The sequence below is a fragment of the Musa acuminata genome, chromosome BXJ1-10, assembly GCF_036884655.1.
Source record: "Musa acuminata AAA Group cultivar baxijiao chromosome BXJ1-10, Cavendish_Baxijiao_AAA, whole genome shotgun sequence".
NCBI classification, from domain to species: Eukaryota; Viridiplantae; Streptophyta; class Magnoliopsida; order Zingiberales; family Musaceae; genus Musa; species Musa acuminata.
The window spans coordinates 25,139,401-25,158,495 of record NC_088336.1 but is presented as its reverse complement, the minus strand read 5'-3'; the positions used below and the strand labels follow the sequence as shown (position 1 = coordinate 25,158,495).

The window sequence follows — 19,095 nt, the reverse complement described above, 5'->3', positions numbered from 1 at the left end:
GAAGAAGAAAAAGAAGATGAAGCAAGCGAGGAGGAGGGAGAGTGGAATCAAAGCCATGTAATTCTTGCAGAGAGAGCAGAAGCTGACGCCTCAACCTGCGTGATATGGAACGAGACATCACGTCCTTGACGCCCTTTCTTCCAACCCAATTTACGCTTAACGTTACCGCCACGGTCGAATCACGCTTAGTTGACCTGGGATCGGTGCCGATGGAGATGATCTGCGGAAGAGATGGTTGGTTCTGATAAATAGATGAGATTTCCCTAACTGTTGAGGAAATCTCTCTACTCTGTTGAGGGAAATCCTCTAACCCGTTGAGGAAACTTCTCCTCTAACCTGTAGAGACGGAGGATATGTCAATAACATTCAACTTCTTCTTCTACAACTCATTTATCTCTTTATTTTAACATGGTATCAGAGCCAGCTCCTCTTGGCGACAGCAGCATCGCCATGTGTTAAAGCAACAATATTTTCTCATGCGGTTGGGAAAATCTTATCTGCTATCATGCACCCATAATATAGTATTCCTATTTAGGATGTCAATCTTGGACCGATACAATGAAAATAATTTATGGGTGAGAGGCTTCGTGAGTGAGTTTGCTAGTTGATCAGCCATATATATATATATATATATATATATATATATATATATATATATATATATATATATATATATATATATATATATATATATATATATATATATATATATATATATATATATATATATATATATATATATATATATATATATATATATATGTATATGAGAAACGCGTAGTTGATGTCGAACAACTTGATCTTGCACGAAATGGAAGTCAATGATAAAATGTTTCATGTGGGAATGGAACACTAGATTGACACATAAATAGTTAGTTCTGACATTATCATAATATATTGTAGAAATAAGAGTGGAGTCAATGTTGAGTTCATTGAGCAGATTTGTGACCCAATTGAGTTTTGTGACCCAATTAGATTTAGGGTTTTACTAGAAAGGGGGGTGAGTTATGGGCTGTTAAAGCCCACCATGGGCTGAACTTGTAGGCTGTCAGCCCAACAACCTCCCCCTTTAGCACATAAGGGAGGTTCTCTCATAACTCCTCAATGTGAAGCAATGCCGACCAGCTGTCGGCATATCTCCTGTCTTTCTTTCGGTAAGGTCTTTGTCAATATGTCTGCTCCATTGTCATTTATGTGAATTTTTTAAAGCTGCTGCTTCTCTTCAAGTACATTTCCAATCCAATAGTATTTGACATCTATATGCTTTGACCTAGAATTAAAAGTTTGATTTTTACACAAATGGATGACACTATAGCAGTCACAATTTACCATATAATTTTCTTGTTTCAACCTCAATTCTTGTAATACTTCTTTCATCCATAATATTTCTTTACAAACCTATGTAACAACAATATATTCTGTCTCTATAGTGGAGAGAGCAATTCACCTTTATAATCTGGATTGTCATTACATTACTCTATATGTAAAAGTAAGTAAAAAATCTGATGTAAACTTCTTTGTATCAATATCTTTTGTCATATCTACATCTGTGTAACTTTTCAACACAAGTGGTCTACCTCCAAAGCTTAAACAAACATCATTGCTACCCAGTGCTCTTTGCTTGGATTTACAAGAAATATACTAGTAACACTCACTACATATGCGATGTTCGGCTTCGTACATACCATCGGATACATTAAACTTCCAACTGCTGAAGCATAAGGAACCTTTTGTATTTTCTCCTTCTCCTCATCACTTGAAGGACTATGTTCCAAGCATAACTTAAAATGACTTGCAAGAGGAGAACCAATTGGCTTTGTATTGTTTATACTAAACTTTTTCAATACCTTCTCGATATATTTCTTCTATGACAATCAAATCTTCTTATACGACAACTAAACACTCTTAAATGTCTGTATGAAACATTTTTCCATAACCATACATACTCTGTAATATCACTATCTAGGGCTGTAAATGGTAATAAGTTGATCACATCAACTACAGTCCTTAAAACCTCATCTCAAAACTTTTTGGGTAGCTTGGCCTATGAAAACATATATTTGATTTTTTTCATAATTATGTAATTCATAAAGGTGTACCAGGAATTATCATCTCAAGTTGGATATATATATATATATATATATATATATATATATATATATATATATATATATATATATATATATATATATATATGTAATTCATAAACGCTTTGTCGATGCCCAAAACACACACACACTGTGGCCTGTGAATGCATGTATTATTGTTTCTGTGTACGTGTCTACTACTACTACAACAGTACAATGTACATTATAAATCCAATTAGATTTCACATATGAAATGACACCAAATGGGTGGATGGCAAAAGATTACATTGCTCGACAGCAAAAGATTACAGTGCTCGATGAGGGAGGAATCACAAAGCATACATACACATCTCTTCGCTTGGCTTTGGGACTACTCCACGCCAGGCAATGTCTCCTCGGCTAATCTCTACGTGACGTCGAGTATATGCCTTGCCAATGGAGTACTCATTTCTCCTCCCTATCATTCGTGATTCATGTTTTTCATCTAAATAATAATACTCGTGTGATTAGTTATCATTTGTCGTAATCAGTCGTGAGGATTTGTTTATACTAATACGAAGATAAATAATGATTTATCATATGACGTCGAATCGGAGCAGTAATAGACATATTTAATCTTACATCAATCGAAGAATAATGAAATCAAATAAAAGCTAAGAGGTCACAGTTATCAGTATATGTTGTTTGAGACTTGCATCTCTCTCTCTCTCTCTCTCTCTCGAAGAGGCAGCGGGAACCACAAGCAGAAGACATCCAAACTGCAGCAGGCTGGCATGGAGCAGACCATAATAAATGCCAATCAAACTCCATCCAAGTCCACAAAAAGGTGGATTTGCACAAATAATTCAAGAGGAAGTGTGAGCATCAGCCAACCTTGGAAAGATAAAAGCTTCATCTCTCAAGTGCAATCCATTTACGATGATGATGACAGACAAGGCTGACTGTCATGCAGCCCCATGCATTATACTCTGATGAATCACTGAAGGACTAATGGCTATTTTTAGCTGAAGCTTACATATCAACATCACGGAATTATGGATGACAGCCAGACTTGCTGGACCAGTCACGCTGATATCATCATTCGAGTTGATCGTTTCCTCCTCACGTCACAAAATTTTTTCACTCTATTTTTTTTGTCTTCGTTATTACCGTGAAAATGGATCCCAATGTTAGATTGATATATGTATATCTGCAACTTCATAAACTAAATAAAGATATTATTACTTCGATGATCAAATTAAGTGTGAGTTAAAACCAAGAATTTAGTTTTTTTTATATACATAAGTACATATACATATGTTATATCAAGACATGAATTAAAAATGGTTACTATAATTATCGGGTAGTTTAGACTTTGATAGATCATTAGCTTAGCTTTAATCATAACACCTTGCAGATGTTGAAGAGATAGATTTTATAACTATTTTTAATTTTCTGCAACGATAAATATGGACATATTTCTTAGAAATAGGCAGCGTTTGACCCAAGTCGCCGAGGAATCGGACGCGGCTGAAGTGTATCACCGATCGGGACGGGTTTGCTTTGTATGATAGCCTTCACCTTTCGCTAAGGCCAGCGTCGATGACGACCAAAACACGTAGTCTACAGCGATAGCCACCACCTTCCCCACCTTCTATTAATTCCTCTGCTTCTTCTTCGATCCCCAACCCCCCTCTCTCTCTCTCTCTCTCTCGCTCTGTTAACTCTTTGGTTCTATCGCACACGCAACGGTGTTGGGGAGAATCACATTAATTGGTGGAGGAGAAACAGATGAAAAGAATGGTTTGGTCTCGAGAAAACGCTGTCGATGGTTGCTTAGACACTCTCAAACCGGTAATCTTTCCACTTTCTTCTGTTTCTCCTGTCGATTAATATATATAAATATTATGCATTAATTTCAAGCAAATCGACCGTGTGAGTTTCTTTGGAAACCAATCTACCTTTATCTTTCTTATTGCATACAACTTTTTCTTCTTGGATCAAACATCTTCTGCAACCATTGATCACTCGCCAAGAATGTAGGGAAATCAAAAGTACTCTTTTGTCTGTAACAGTAAGTTTATGTGACCTTCCATCGGACAAAGCATATATATAAACATATCTTTCATTGTTCACAAGTTTTGATGTAATTTAATAGTTCACAGTCTTTAAACAAAGATATATTTTGTAAGAGCACGAAATCAGATGTATTATTAAGATCGTAAAGTATATACTCCAAGTTTGGGTGTTAGATATGGTCGGAAATACAAGGCATTTAAATCAACCTATGAACGAGCTAAATGCGCTAGTTTTCTCTTCCTTTTCTAGCTTTCCCGGGACAGTGGAAGAAGAAGAAGAAGAAGAAGAAGAAATGATGGTCATCCATCAGCGGAACCTGCGAGCGACGAGTTCGTATCGGCCCTGGCGGCCGGCATGGGTGCCAAGCTAATAGTACAAGTCTCACCGGAGGCATCCCAATCCACGGGAGCACTCGCCGCCGCAGCTCGACAAACCGGAGGCAGACTCGTCTGCATCATCCCGGAGGAGGTGTCGCTCGCTCCCACGAAGGATGTCGTCGAGGAGTCCGGCGTGGACGACGCGGTGGAGTTCAAGGTGGGCGACCCGTATCACGAGCACATCGGCTGCTCTCTGGTGGGCTGCAAGTCCGACCCGTACGCAGGCCTGCTCGAGCTGCTCCGCTTCAATCCGAGGAGTTCGGTGGCGATCGCTAACTGTCTGCGGGGAGGGAGGAGGGGCCGATAGGCGAAGATGGGATGGAGGTGACGATGATAGGGAAGATTGAGGAGGTGGGAAGGACGGGGACGACGGCAGGCGGCGTGGAACGGCGGAAGAGCGCGAAGGGATCAGGGCGGAGGAGGCCGCGCAGCAAAAGCAGATGGGTGAGGAAGATCGATGAGAGGGGAGAGGAGCACTTCTTTAGGTTACCCATTTCCCTCGAACCTGTACGCGTATCGGGTGGCGGCAGAAGTGGGTGATGCGGCCGAGAAGAAGATGATGACGGTGATGAGCCATCAAGTACTACTACTGGTTGATAGATATCTCGTATGCCTAATGCTGCACCACTTACTTCATGGAAATCTCATCATATCAACAGTTCTCGTTCATCGTATCACCTCATGTTGGATCTGATCCTCGAGGGTTTCTTATGCTATGGGTTGTGATCATACAAAGAGTGGATAGAATTCTGAACCACGAGAGATGAACATTATAAATTTCGCGTCGACTGTGTCGTCCGCTGATGGCGATCTCTCTTTGCTGATAGAATTCTACAAGAACTGAAGAGGTGCTGAAACCATTTGTATCTTCCCAAGTACGACTACCTTGAAGACATGTCAAACGTCCAGATTCATTGTTACCATGTTGATTATTTGTTATTATTATTATTTTTTCAAATTAGAGTATTTGAGGTTATCTTAATCTTTATAGATAGAATCTTGTCCGTACAAAGCTTAAGAAGAATTAGAAACCTAATGAGAACAAAAATGACAGTAGCAATGAGAAAAAAAAAAGTCTGCTAAATGTATTCTTATTAATTTTTAACTTAAATATCAATTAATAGGTCAATAAAATTAATAAATCAGTTAACCTATTAAACTTGATTCGTGATATTTCATATCGGAATCTATACTATTATCAATTTTGACTGAAGTATTTTGATCAGAGAGATGGAATCATTAATTTACCTCTTAGATCATTTGATTATTAAAGAAAAGAATAACAGCATCCTAAATGCATTGATTTAAACAAATTAGAATATACTGATTTCTGATGTTCATCGTTTCCAACTCATAATCAAGTCCATGATCAGGAATATCAGGTTTTAGAAGCAGCTAATTAAGCTTAAAATTTTCACTTTGAACATCACATCATATAAAAAAACAAGAGAAATTTTTCAACCCTATCAACGACTGAATGATTTTAATTTTGCAAGCATGAAACGCGTACACGAAAAGAATATATTACAAAAATTGCAAAAATTATTTTGATGGGCAGGAAAGTCGAGGTTCACAAAATCCCATGACTTACAATGTTGTCGGCTATAAATTTCAGAATCCTCAAAAGCGGAGGCTGACTCAGTCGGGAATTGAGTTTTTTTTCCCCCTTCGCATAGAATTATTCTCATACTTATTGCTTATCCTCACTCATAAAAGTATTTTTATGGTTGGATTTCTTGTTCTCTAAGTAACTTGGTTCCTATTTTCCAAAAATACAGGACCGAGGTGTCAACATTCTCGTCTGCATGAACTGTACGTAAAGACACTTGCCTTGTTGTCTTTTGTTTCTCGGAGGTAATCCTCCACATTCTACACCCTCAATAAAACGATGAATCTGAAATCTTCTTAGTCTACGAAACCCTTATTTATATTTCTGTGGAAGAAGAACAGTCTTCATCACACTTGATCATGGCGTGGGCAAGTCGACGCATGAAGAAAGCTACCACAGGAACAACACAAGACTTGACTTACTACTGCACTATACTACTACATTTCATGGACTTGCTGCAATCTGGTCTTCCACAAGAAGGGCTAAAGAGCAACCACTGAAACTGCCTCGTACTCCACACGCTTTCTGAATCTTTGGGGAAGAAGACAATACCCACCAACCCGCTGCTGAAGGTATATCGCCGCTGCAAAAAGCAAACCTTCACAAGGAACGATGACATCCCACACCAGCGAGTAAAAATCTCCGTCTGGACTTGCGTAGATGTACGATGAATCAATGCGACGGTTATAACTGCGAGAGCGATAAGCGTCGTACAGATGAGGCAAAGCTCGGGTGATCGTGATTCCGACGTAGAAGAAAGGCGTCAGGATCTTATCTTTGGAGTTCCGACAGACGTTAAGAACGATCTGAGGGAGCAGAAATCCGTCGAGCACTAAGCCAGCATAAGGGACCAAATCCTCCCAGCGAGAACCGTATCGCTGCCTGCTGAATTCCGACCTCTGCAGGTGGTGCCTTGAGCTGATGAGCCAAGTGAGCAGCGCCCCGGCGAAGTAGAGAGGCAAGCACAGCTTGAGCGTCGTCCACTCCGCGACGCGGTGCCCCTTGTTCTCGTCCGATGACCTCGCGGACCACGCCATTTGAAGCAGGTGGAAGGAGAGGAACAGAGCTAAGCCGGATAAGATCCTCACGATGACCTCATGAACGTCGAGCCACCCACCGCTCTGCAGAGTTAGAAAGCCAGACTGACTGCGGTTCGCGAACAAGGCTTCAAAGTTCAGCACCAGAGGAATCACATAGCCAAGGATAAGAACACCGAGCATGGTGATCGACATGGAAGCCAGGGCGTCACCGTGCTTCTTGGCATGGAAGGTCTGCAACCCAATGCAAATGCACGACAACGCGAGAGAGATCATGACCATGACGATTTCGACATCCATCCTCCAAATCGCATCAGTTACTTCTGCTGCGTAAATTTGCCGAGAATACAACTTTATAGGGTCAAAGTACAGAGGGTCCTGCTTACTCCTTGTGGTGTTGATGGTGCCATTGATACGATCTCCCATCTTCGAGTTTAGAGGGGGAAACTGGATATTGATTAGGATCTCACAGTCAATTGCTGTTTGGTTTTTGGTGGGCAAACTCGGAGATCGACATCCCTTCATGCAGAGTGTTCCACTTCCAGCATCGTATATCCCCTCAGCAGCAATGTCAACCTGTTTGTCCACCTCAGCGGAAGCAGAGTACATATAATAGCTTATGGCATAGCTTACGTTCCAAACACTTTGATTCTTCGCGACCCAGTCAGCTGCAGGCATGAAGCTTACCGTCTCCGACGCCAGAACGAAGTCATTATCACCGCAAACCACGTCGCCTATAGAAAAGAGATTAGCTTCCCCCCATCCACTTCGGCCGCCGGCATCCTCCACCACGAGACTGAACCGCATGTCGTGGGATGATCTTCCATCGGGATACCTTTCCTCGCTCGACTGTGTTTTGCCACTTCTCACCTTGCAAGACCTGCTGACAGAATCCATTAGGGTGTATTTATATCTCAGCCCAGGAGTCGTGACCATTCGCCCACCCGACCGGTGGAACGAGACCATGCTGAAGTAGCCAGGGTCGCTCTTCTTCTTGGTACTCCACATATGACCAACCACGTCGTTTCTTCTCAGCGTCATGACAGTTGGGAACCATAAGCTCAGTCCGATCGAGCAATCACCAACAGAGGGGCTCGCCTGTGAACTCCCTTCAAGAATGTAACAGGCTATGAGACAGAGACGATTCTTAACCTGGTCCCAATAGCCTTCACCCACCATGGACTTCTTAGGCACCATTGGGACATCATATGAAAGATAACTGGAATTGTGGAATTCGATGTAGAGATGCAGCCGGCCGTTCTCCGAGCACTGTATCATATCGAAGGACAAGAATCTAGCGGAGAACCCAAAGCTACTAACAGTTCCACAGTTGCTACCGGTGCAGCCACTGCCGTAGTCTAGCTGAAATGTTCTACCAGTCACATACTGGAGGAGATTACTACAAACTGAAGTAGGCCCGAAACTTAGTGATTCCTCCTGGAATGGAAGAGAGGAGCATGAGTGGTTGGCTTCGGGGATCATCGTGAAATCATACTCCTTTTGAGCATAGGCCACAAGCGAGATGGGATCGATGTGGTGGGGACCCAAGCTCTCGACAGTCCCGTTCACCAGACTGGTAGAGATGTTGGAAGTCATGGGGTAATTGAGCTTCAAAACAGCAGAAAGATGAAGAGGATCACCTAAGGGCTTGTAGAAGATCCCGTGACCAACCATACAAAGCTTGCCGGTTGATTCAGACCAGAAACCGGAGAAGTCGAAGGTGGCTTCTTCCTGCAAGGTGACGTTCCGACGAGGACGCCTGCGGTGAAACGTCATGCCGTGGAAGACGGTCGGATGACCAACTCTAAGGACTAGGGTTCCCTCGACCTGGAGGACGTCGGGTGACCGTGTCTTGTGGAGGTACTTGGCATAGAAGCGGAAGTAAGGGAAGGAGGAGGAATTGGAGGCACGTGGCGAGCCGAAGAGGCCTTCGCCGCCGCCCGAGAAATAGCCTTTCGATATACGGAAGGAATAGTCCGAGTCGACGAAGAGGCTGGTAGCCTCGGATTCGGGGACGACGGAGCTGCAGTGGTCGGCGTACAGCGAAGAGGAGGAAGAGGTGGAGAAGCAAGCGAGGAGGAGGAGGAGGGAGAGTGGAATCAAGGCCATGGAATTCTTGCAGAGAGAACAGAGTAATGAGCTGACGCCTACAGCTGCTTGATATGGAACGAGACGTCACGTCCTTGACGCCCTATTCTTCCAACCCAATTCACGCTTAACGTTACCGTCACGGTCGGATCACGTTTAGTTGACTTTGGACTGGTGAACGGAAAACGAAAGATCCAATTAAGATGGAGCATTTTTCCACGGCAGAGTCGTTGCAACGACTCCACCGGTCAAGAAGAAATTAATAGGAAGCTTCCTCCTCCACATCGACGAGACCGGAAACATCCCTACTCCAAAACCCTAAAGAAATCACCCAATCGCACGGATTCGCTCCGATCAAGTGGATAATTCGTCTAAAAGAAGAACAACAAATTCCTACCAAAACTCTTGTTAAGATCTATATGTCATCAAATCGATGATCGATCAGAAAAGTCTATTCATTATCATGACTAATCTTATAAACCAACTCGGCGATATATATCCCTAAAATGTTCAAGTGCGAGAACACAAGAAAACGGACGAGAGAAAAAAAAAGGAATAAATAGATTTTAAAGTTGCAGTCGCAGAAATAAATAAAAAGTACGTATTTTAAGAGATATAAATGCTTAAAATAATAAGCATCGTCCTCAAATATGAGAACAGATTGAAACCTTAGGATCTTAATGTATTTCTCTTGTCAACAGCATTCTGAATGGAAAATTCACACAGCACAATCGACCTTAAATACAATGAAAATATTGTATATGAATATTTATATATGTTAAGAACTGAAGTCAGTGTAATAGAAAATAATAAAACAACAACTCCGTTATGAATCACTCTGAAGATTTATAGACCAGTGTGTAACATTGGGTCTCGTGAACTGTGGTTCCAAAGGTGGGAGATTGGGATGTGAAATGTTAGCAAAACTTTACAGCCAAAAAAAGAATTCACTGCCTCGAAAGGGTTGATGCTAACAATATGCAAAATAATTCACTACGGTGAAGAGGATGTGTTCTGCAGATGCCGATGGATTTGAAATCAGGCGTGGTGAAACTGGCTGGAAGATGATCCGCATTGTGCCGAAACCTGGCGAAAATTTTACCAGTCCTCGAGCCATTCTGGGGTGTCAAGAACAGCTAGATCTTTAGAGGGAGAGGAGATGGCGAGTGCAATATCTTCTGCATGATTTTCGACATGCATATCTACGCGAGAAATGACTTCAGCTGGAACAGGAAAACTGCCATCAGCAATTGATTTCCAGTCGAGGCCCTCAAACCATGAATGACTTCTTATCGAATCTGGACCCTGGCTTCCCAGTCGTGCAGCTTCATCAACTTCGAGTAACTGGTGGAAAGTTTTCATTATATAAACATCTACATTAGTGAGCTAAACAAGGAGACCCTTTCATAAAAGAAAACTTGATTTGTACAAGAAAAAGCAAAAAAAAAAAGAAGGAAACCTTGGTGATAAGGTCAACCACTTCTATGCTGAAGGACTGAGGTAAGGTAAGATGTCCCTTGGCAATCTTTGCAAATGTCTCTAGTTCACCTTCTCTCCATGAGCCAAATGGCATTTCAGCTTGAAGCATGAAATAAATTAAAACACCCAAGGCCCACCTAATTGCATTACAAGAACTAGGTCAAAGCATGGAATGATACATGACAAAAAAAAGACAGGTTATGAGACAAACTAAAAGAATCCGTTTCATGATTCCACATCCAACACGTTGCTGTAATCATGAATATTGATAGAATGCCCTAAAAACCAGCATTTGAGAGTGACAGAAGTATCTTACCAGTCTACAGCAAAGCCATGTCCTCTCCCCAAAATAATCTCTGGTGCCAAACAGTCTGCATTCCCACATATAGTGAAAGTTCTTTCACCAGCTAGCTTCTTTGAAAATCTAAAATCTACAAGCTATGGAAACATGAACTTCAAATTGTAATAAAACTACAAATTATAGCTTGAGACTTGCATAACTAACAAAAAGAAATAGCCAAAGATATCAAACTACCTGCAAACGTCCTAATTGATCAATCATTAGAATGTCCGGTGAAACACCTCTATAAAGGATAGAGTCCTGATCTTCAAATTTAGATATCAGTAAATATTTGATTTTCTTTGCAATCTCCAGAAGGAAAAATATCAAGAAACTACAGAAGCTTTAGGAAAGAAGTGCACCTAACCTTGTGTAGTTCTTCAAGTGCAACAATAACAGAAGCTGCATAGTATTTTGCAGACTGTTCACCCAGGGGTGAGTGAAGTATAGAAGTCAATGAACATGCAAGGCAACAATCGAGTAATATGCTGACATACGATTCATCAGCACATGTACATAGAACCCTTGGCACACACGTGGATGGGTTCAAACTCTTCATTAGCTCTTTCTCCTTCAAGACCTGATCTTCCTTTCCCAGCTCTTTAATCCTCCTTTTAGAGAACCTTTTTAAGCTTTGCATAGTGTCTGGAAGACAATCAAATATAGCAAATGCCATAATTATTCCATGGACAAGGAATTGTACATGTATGAATACTGATGGACCAATCAACAAAACAGCATCTATATGAAAAGAAACCAAACAAGCACTAAGTTACCTACCAGAACCCTTTAAAATGACAAGACCAATCTCACAGCAATCAGTTGAATATACGCTCATTTTCCATTCCTAGATTGCATACAATTGGCAAATTCGAGATTCAAAATTTTCCAGAACTGTATCAAACAAAATTTCCTCCGACAAAATACAACGAATTTACTGACCCCATACCAAATCAGAACACTGAAGCTTCTTGCATGTAGAAGCATCAGAATTTGGAGTGCATTCTTTTGAAGAATCCTGGAAATCTTTTGACCTGGAAGCCACAATGCAATACATAGAAAAAGCAATGAAGTTGGTAAACAATAAAATCAAGTTCAGATCAATTGCATACTTGAGATCATCCTGTTGAACTTTTGACAAAGGCCCAATTGCTGAATCAAAGTTTTCCTTTGTAAAAACTGCACAAACCACGTCACCAACCGAAACTGCAGTTAGAGAGCTAATACGCTCGCCAAGAATAGCCCACTGTCCAAAATGGCTTCCTTCTGACATTTCCACCACATGTTCATCGTTCTCTTGAAAATGACATCCTTGATCAAGAAGAGTGGACAGAAGGCTGCATGCATTTGGACTCAACAGTTCTGGTCTGTATGTCAGTCTCACCCGACCCTTTTGGATGATATACAATGCGGAGAGATACTCATTCTGCAAGATAGGTTAATACAATAAAACATACTTCAAACAGTAAAGAAACATAAGAAAACATGCAAAAGTGCCGGATCCAATTACATTTTTTCTAGGAATAAAAAATGACCAAAAAGTTGAGACTACTGAGGCAAGGCAATCAGTGTCCCTCAAGTCAAAGCCGCGTAAGTCAGCATCGGTTAGGTGCATAATTAAAGGCCTACTTCCTTTTAACATTTGCATGCAGACAACAGAAGTCATGGATATAATTATGTGTTATGGTCAAGAGATTTTGTTGGTACATATATCCACACATGATGAAAGTTAATGCACGTTAAGATCAAACAGCAAGGACCTTGTCGAGAATTTTTTGTCCATCCGAGAAGGAAACTTCCATAAGAGCCTCAGCAATGTGGCTTAACTGTAAGATTGTCAATTTGGAGAAAATTTCTACTGATCGGAGCAACTTTAATGAAGATAAGTTGGAAAATTTTGACATAAGAATTCCTCGAAAGTCTTCCCGTTTTAAAGACCAAAGAGTTCCAGAGGTAACTGCATGAACGGATGCTTGAAGAGGCTTATTGTACCTATGAGAGAGCCATTAGTCACACAACAAATGTAACATCTTCCTCCTGCCAAAAGCAGATGCATAATTTGGATGATAAACACATGAAGTATCCAAGATATATCCCGACAGCACCACATATGATAATGGACAATAAAATTCACTTGGAATAACAAACAAATATTTGTTCATTGGCTTGAATCTTATACAAGAATGACACGGACACTCAGATGCATAAATTTTGTAAAAACTACCTTCAGCAAAGCCCCAAATAGAAAATGGAAACAGAATAAAATGTCATATGCTAACGTGTATAGTTGTAGCAATCACAAAGCAAAAAGTTTGATGCTGCCTTTGGCTTCCTGGGGGAGGCCAACGAGAAGGCCCTATCTTCATATGCAGGACACCATAACAAAAACATATGCACTCTACAACTTCGTGTTTAATTTTAATCATATTGATGGCTACATTGTAAAGGTATTTTGTGCACCTTCAAAGAAAAAAAAGAAATTTAAAAAATATTCCATGCACACAGAAATACATGTTCGACTCCAACCATGCATTTTTGCTGCATATTTAATGCTATGCTACTGAAAATGTCATTCTTTTACTATATATCTAATTAGTCTGTGACATTTAAAGAAAGGCGATGCAATCTGCAGATTTCCTAGATCATGTTCCTTGCTTGGGTTTGTGGATGGAACTGTTTATCATGTTTGCACAAGTTTGACAAAAGCTTCTGCTTAACTAATGGACCCTTTGACCCAGATCTTCACCAATTAAATGGATATCTGGCACAATACTGTTAACAACCCACAAGAACCATAGCATACCTTTTTTGTGTTTTTTCCCCTGATTGATGGGGGACTGTTATAATCATTTGCACATGAAAGTACACATTTATGTTTCCTATAAATTTTCAGCATAATTCTTTTACGCCAAACAAAGAAAAAAACAATAATGCTATTTTGTCATCCATATATAGGTGACAGAGTGATGACAAGGATACATAATCTGCAGTTGCAACATACATTAGTGCTAGTTCCCCAAAGGATGACAGTTTCTCGGCTGTATATTGATGCAGAACCTTGGTGACTTCTTTCCCGTCCTCATCCTGTTTCACATATCTCATTAATGATAATGATGATAATAATGAGGTTTGCTGCATTAGTGTACTAGGAAAAGCAAGCATAACAGTGCCCAGCCATGAGACATATAAGCTTTGGAATTCTATCACCAATGTTCTCAAAGAGGACCCTCATGAATATTGTTTCTATTAAGGGAAAGGTACACATGAACCCTGATAAGCATGAGCACTTGATGTATCTTGATGACCAATTATAAGAGAAGGCTCCAGTGAATTTAAATCTTGTCAGTAGTGTCGTCACAACCATGTTACAATCAAATAAAACAATATAAGAGCAAGAGTTACCTGTCATACAAACTTAAATAACCATTATGAGTCAAGTATATAATGTGCAAAGAAGTCAGAAAATGAGGAGTAAAACATAAGCAGCTATTTTGGCCATTGGCCTTCTCTTGTTAATGCTCCATGTCTAGGAATAGCTAAATAGCTAGTTCTGAATTTAGATATGATTTGGAGAAAAAGTTCCTAAAAAATATTCATGATTTTGTTTCAGGTAAATCACATTTCTCCACTCCTGGTCATAATAGTCACTTCATATTCAGAAAGCCTCCTAGTGCATCATGACAATGGAAAAGTTGCTGTTCTATCACACCGACAGTAACTGAAGAATATGCAATATAGATAAGAAAAGCTGATCATGATATAGTAGATCAGTAAATATTCTTAGACATAGATGAGCACCTGAACTGCTAAAACTTCAAACTCGCCACTTCCAACAACATAAAAGCAGTCACCTTCCCCACCCTGTATTTAGTGCGAGATATCATTTAGTTATCTAGAAAATATATTTTATTCAAGAAGTTTCAATTCACGAAGACTAAATAAAAAAGGAATAACCTGTTGCACAACTACATCCCCAGGCTTCACATCAACTCTTCGCATGCAGTCAAGCAAAACATGACGCTGTGAATCTGTGAGCCTCCTAAAGAGAAAATGATCATGCAATGCCTGCTCAATATGTGCCTGGATGGAAACAACATAAGCACAAGTCACCTACTGTTATCAGTGTAGACAAATTACACTTAATAAATAACCATATAGTTTTGAAGATAGCATATGGGTATCGACATTTACCTCTTCTTCCCATGTTTTCCTATGTGAAGGAGAGGGAGGAACCCAAACATGTCCATTCTCAAGATAACTCTCGATAGCTCTAAGTCGGATGCGTGATGGTTCATGTCTTGGACGCTGAGTCCTGGAGTTCCAATTCAAAGTGGATGGAGATTCAGAACCTGTCACTTGCACAACTTGTTGCAAAGGTCTTACTGATACATCAACTCCAGTTCCAGTTGACTGTGTCTGGAAAATATTTGAGAACAAACCTTAAGGTTCTAAAATGAAGTCATCCAAGAAAGAGCATGACTAACCAAATAACTAACAGAAAACATCCTCGTACATCAGCAAGCCCATTAATGTGGGCAACAATGATTGTGATGTCATCCGTACGAGTTTCGTATTGTAGCCAGAGTCGATACGATTCGGCAACAATTGCTGCACATGCATCACGAGGATCCTTAAACTTAGCAACCTGAAAAATTAGTAGTTATTTTGACAAAGGCAAGAAGAGGTGAAACTGATTGATCTTGGACAAAACCATACACAAGTAATTCATGGTATCTTAAAAGAAAGAGAAGGGCATGGAAAGTATTATGTATTAAAATTCATAAAAAAAATTCTAAAATAATCAAAGTTGCTCATTCAGGTTTTCTATGAAAAACTCAATGATACACATGTATCAATGAAAAGCCTCAGGTTTCTATTCTAAATCATAGATCACCATTCCTGTAACATTTTTAAATGGTTTGCACACAATCAATAAAATCAGAGGACTAAAGTTATCGTGAATTAGAATAAATTAGTTAGAACAAAGGATTTTTATTTATTATGAACCATTTAAATTTCAGCTGTGACATACCATACTGGCACAATTTTGGCATGGGACCTGTACCATGTTGATGGTGTTAATACAACCTTATATGCTATCAGTTGTACCAGCTGGCATGGGCACCCTGCAGGCCTGTAGCATCATGCCAGCTATCATACAAAATTATCACCAGAGCCGTCCTCTATTCCAAATTCTCACAATGTATACCTCTGTCACACTCATCTCTCATCCTGTAGGTGTTAATCTAACCTCAGAAAGCATATACCGACTGCAGGATGGAACTCTGGCAGTAAATCATGGTGGCACCCACAGAACTTATGAAATAATATGGCATAGAAAGAACTACTTACCATGTCAATTACAGCTTGGCTAGAAATGAACTCAAAAACCCCATCACTAGCAATCACAAAGAACGGATGATCTTGTGTGAGCTCCATAACAAATATCTCAGGAGTTGCAACGACGCCAATGGATTCTGCAATGGAATCTCCAATACTTCGTGTGAATGCTGTTCCGGGATACATTGCATTTTGCACCCACAATCGTGGGGGATCACCATCATCACCTTCTTCGTCACCCCAGCATTGAACATCTGGGTTCTTTAGACCCTCTATTTGATCCAAGGTCAGCACCCTAGCTCCACAATTCTTGACTCTCTGAAGCTCGTCGCTCCTAAAAGGAGTCTGATCCAACGACAGATCCACAGCTACAATGTCCTTTCCTCGCTTCTCTGCAATGACAGCCCTCGAATCACCTGCATTAGCAACATAGATTGTTCTACCCCTCACCAATATCGTAATTGCAGTAGTCCCACTCATTGCATCGTCCAAGCTATCTGCATGAAGCTGTGAATTTGTCGCCAGGAATGCCGCATGGATTGCCTCAACAGCATCAGCATGAAATCGATTATTCCTAAGCAGGTTCTCGCACAATTTCTGCTTCGTGAATTGTGAGCACTGAGCTCCATTCTCTCCGTGCCCATCAAACACACCAAAGAAATGATCATCTGGATTTGTTCCAAATGGGGTATGTATACAGAAACTATCCTGGTTAGGCTTATCCAAGGCCTCCGGGTAATATCCTCTTTGAGATAGGTAGGAGTACCGCAACTCAAAGTTACCTAGAGGAACTCTAACTTTCCTTGATCCCTCAGGAGGAAGAAACTGCGACGAAACCCTCGAGAGTCGATTAATACCCACATCAGAATCTCTCGTTATACTCAACTGATTCAATTGATCTACGCCTTCTCCATCAGTATCTGAAGAACTATGAGGAAGACCAACTCCTGCTCCCCTGTGGCCACTTTCCTTTCTCTTGGATGGTGTTGGGGAGTCAGGAACTTGCCCAAGGCAGTTCTTGGAATACAAACACCCCATTACTCAGTGGACCAGGAAGAAGGGCCTGATTCACGAGACAATTCATAAATCACCAGTTCTAACAGGCAAAACTCGAGCCAGCCTTAGTTCAGTCGTAATTTGATGTCGTCAGATATACTGAACACAGAGGCAACCATTTCAGATACCCGCCGAGAAGATTTCCATGCCATTTCAATGGCAAGCCGATATCTACAAAAGAAAGCCCGAAACCCTAATTTTCCCTGTCAAGTGCAAGGAATCACTCAATGAACACAGCCACAGATTCACTAATCAGAAGCAAAGAATTATCCATTAACCACCAGAATTTTCAGTAAGAAACCGCGGAATCCAACAGAACTCCCGTAATCTTCGGATCCAAAACTTTCCGCCCGAATTCCTCGACATCACCCAAATGTCTCTGCCGATCGTAGCAGCAGACTATCCGATCGAATACATAAGTATACGATCCACAAGAAGATCGGACGCAATCGCCAACACCGACGGCCAAAGCAAAACAGGGTCTTTTGGATGTCAGATTCTTTCTGTACGAAAACTCGAGTTCAGCCAGCGAATTAGACCATAACAAGAAGGGAAAAATCGCAATTAATGAGAGAGATTCGAAGATTTCACGTACCAAACGGAGTAGCAGCGACCGCTAAGCCGCAGACGCACCGCCAAAGCGAACTCCTCTCCTCCTCTGACAGAATATACTGTCCGAAAAAGAAATCCAACCACCGCTCGCTTCGCTCACCTCCGCCTTATCATCACCTCCACCATCAACATCTCTTACCAACTCCCAGTCGTTGGATCAGCGGGCCCGACATGGGAGCCGCGCCGGCCCGTAGGTATTCTCTGATGGGATAATCCACCGACTCTTATCCTCATCAGTCGCCCGACTCTTATCCAACGCTTCGTTCTCTGCTCTCAATCATTCTGGTTAAGCTGATGACACGGTGAAAAGAACTTGTGGAAAGGAGAAGCTCCCACGCCGAGCTCTTCCATGGATAAGGCTATACTGATGTGTGCTCCTTCCTCTTCTCTCTCTGTCTCTCTCTCTCTACTTCAACACACTGATGCATGGGGACGACCGCAGGTTCGTGTCCCCATTAAGATGCTGATTTATGTTATGCTCATCGGTGTTCAGGTGATGAGGAGTTGAACAGAGCAACATTGCAGGAAATTATTTCAGGCAAATTGATGAGAAACACATCACACACACTATGATTGACGTTACGGAAATGGAATTCTTATCATCTTTGGCTTGGTTTGATTGAATTCAAGTCAACATCTAGAACACTGACTACCCCACCTGCCACCGAATGCGGACGTTCTTTATTGCCTCTTACTTCATGATATCAATCATATGGCCGTCTCAGCATCCTCAAACTAAGGTGTGGAGAAGGTAAACATAGATATCCTGTAGGATTCTATGTTCTTCGGTAAACGAGAGAGTTTGAAGTGGCATTTGCTGGTGTGCAGAGTTCAGCTTGGCACATTCTCTGGACTCATCCTCTTGTCTTTGATCATGCCACTTCCATGCAAGATGGTCCCACTGGTGCCTTTACAGGTCCGACTGAACCCTAAATAATTTCATGTCACAGCAACGAGAAGAACACTTGATTGGAAAGTTTCCATGGATGGCAAGACGCAAGAACTGATGGTT

The 19,095-nt window shown here is 41.0% G+C and overlaps 2 protein-coding genes and 1 long non-coding RNA gene across 6 annotated transcripts; 1 reads left to right on the top strand and 2 right to left on the bottom strand.

The window, feature by feature from the left end:
- The first annotated feature begins 3,758 nt into the window (after positions 1-3,758).
- On the top strand, positions 3,759-5,430 carry LOC135595717 (uncharacterized). The gene is made up of 2 exons (XR_010480613.1): positions 3,759-3,920; positions 4,395-5,430. It is a non-coding gene; the product is annotated as an uncharacterized LOC135595717 (long non-coding RNA).
- A 1,183-nt stretch (positions 5,431-6,613) lies between these two features.
- On the bottom strand, positions 6,614-9,277 carry LOC135594800 (uncharacterized). Its single transcript, XM_065085309.1, has one exon. The coding sequence runs from the start codon at positions 9,275-9,277 to the stop codon at positions 6,614-6,616; it is 2,664 nt and encodes an 887-aa protein (XP_064941381.1).
- A 721-nt stretch (positions 9,278-9,998) lies between these two features.
- LOC135586182 (protein phosphatase 2C and cyclic nucleotide-binding/kinase domain-containing protein-like) lies at positions 9,999-18,416 on the bottom strand. Of its 4 annotated transcripts, XM_065086979.1 has the most exons (15): positions 16,428-17,598; positions 15,589-15,720; positions 15,267-15,491; positions 15,030-15,155; positions 14,874-14,936; positions 14,077-14,159; positions 12,836-13,067; positions 12,188-12,501; positions 12,025-12,109; positions 11,856-11,922; positions 11,443-11,720; positions 11,271-11,336; positions 11,052-11,173; positions 10,716-10,872; positions 9,999-10,600 (listed from the first exon to the last, which is right to left on the bottom strand). In XM_065086979.1, the coding sequence occupies exons 1-15, from the start codon at positions 17,451-17,453 to the stop codon at positions 10,355-10,357; spliced, it is 3,222 nt and encodes a 1,073-aa protein (XP_064943051.1). In that variant the 5' UTR covers positions 17,454-17,598; the 3' UTR covers positions 9,999-10,354. The 4 variants fall into 4 exon arrangements, with proteins under 4 accessions (XP_064943051.1, XP_064943050.1, XP_064943052.1 ...); XM_065086978.1 differs by having other exon boundaries at positions 12,025-12,501; positions 16,428-17,599; XM_065086980.1 differs by lacking the exons at positions 9,999-10,600; positions 10,716-10,872 and adding an exon at positions 18,067-18,416 and having other exon boundaries at positions 11,271-11,341; positions 16,428-17,974.
- Between the last annotated feature and the right edge of the window lie 679 nt (positions 18,417-19,095).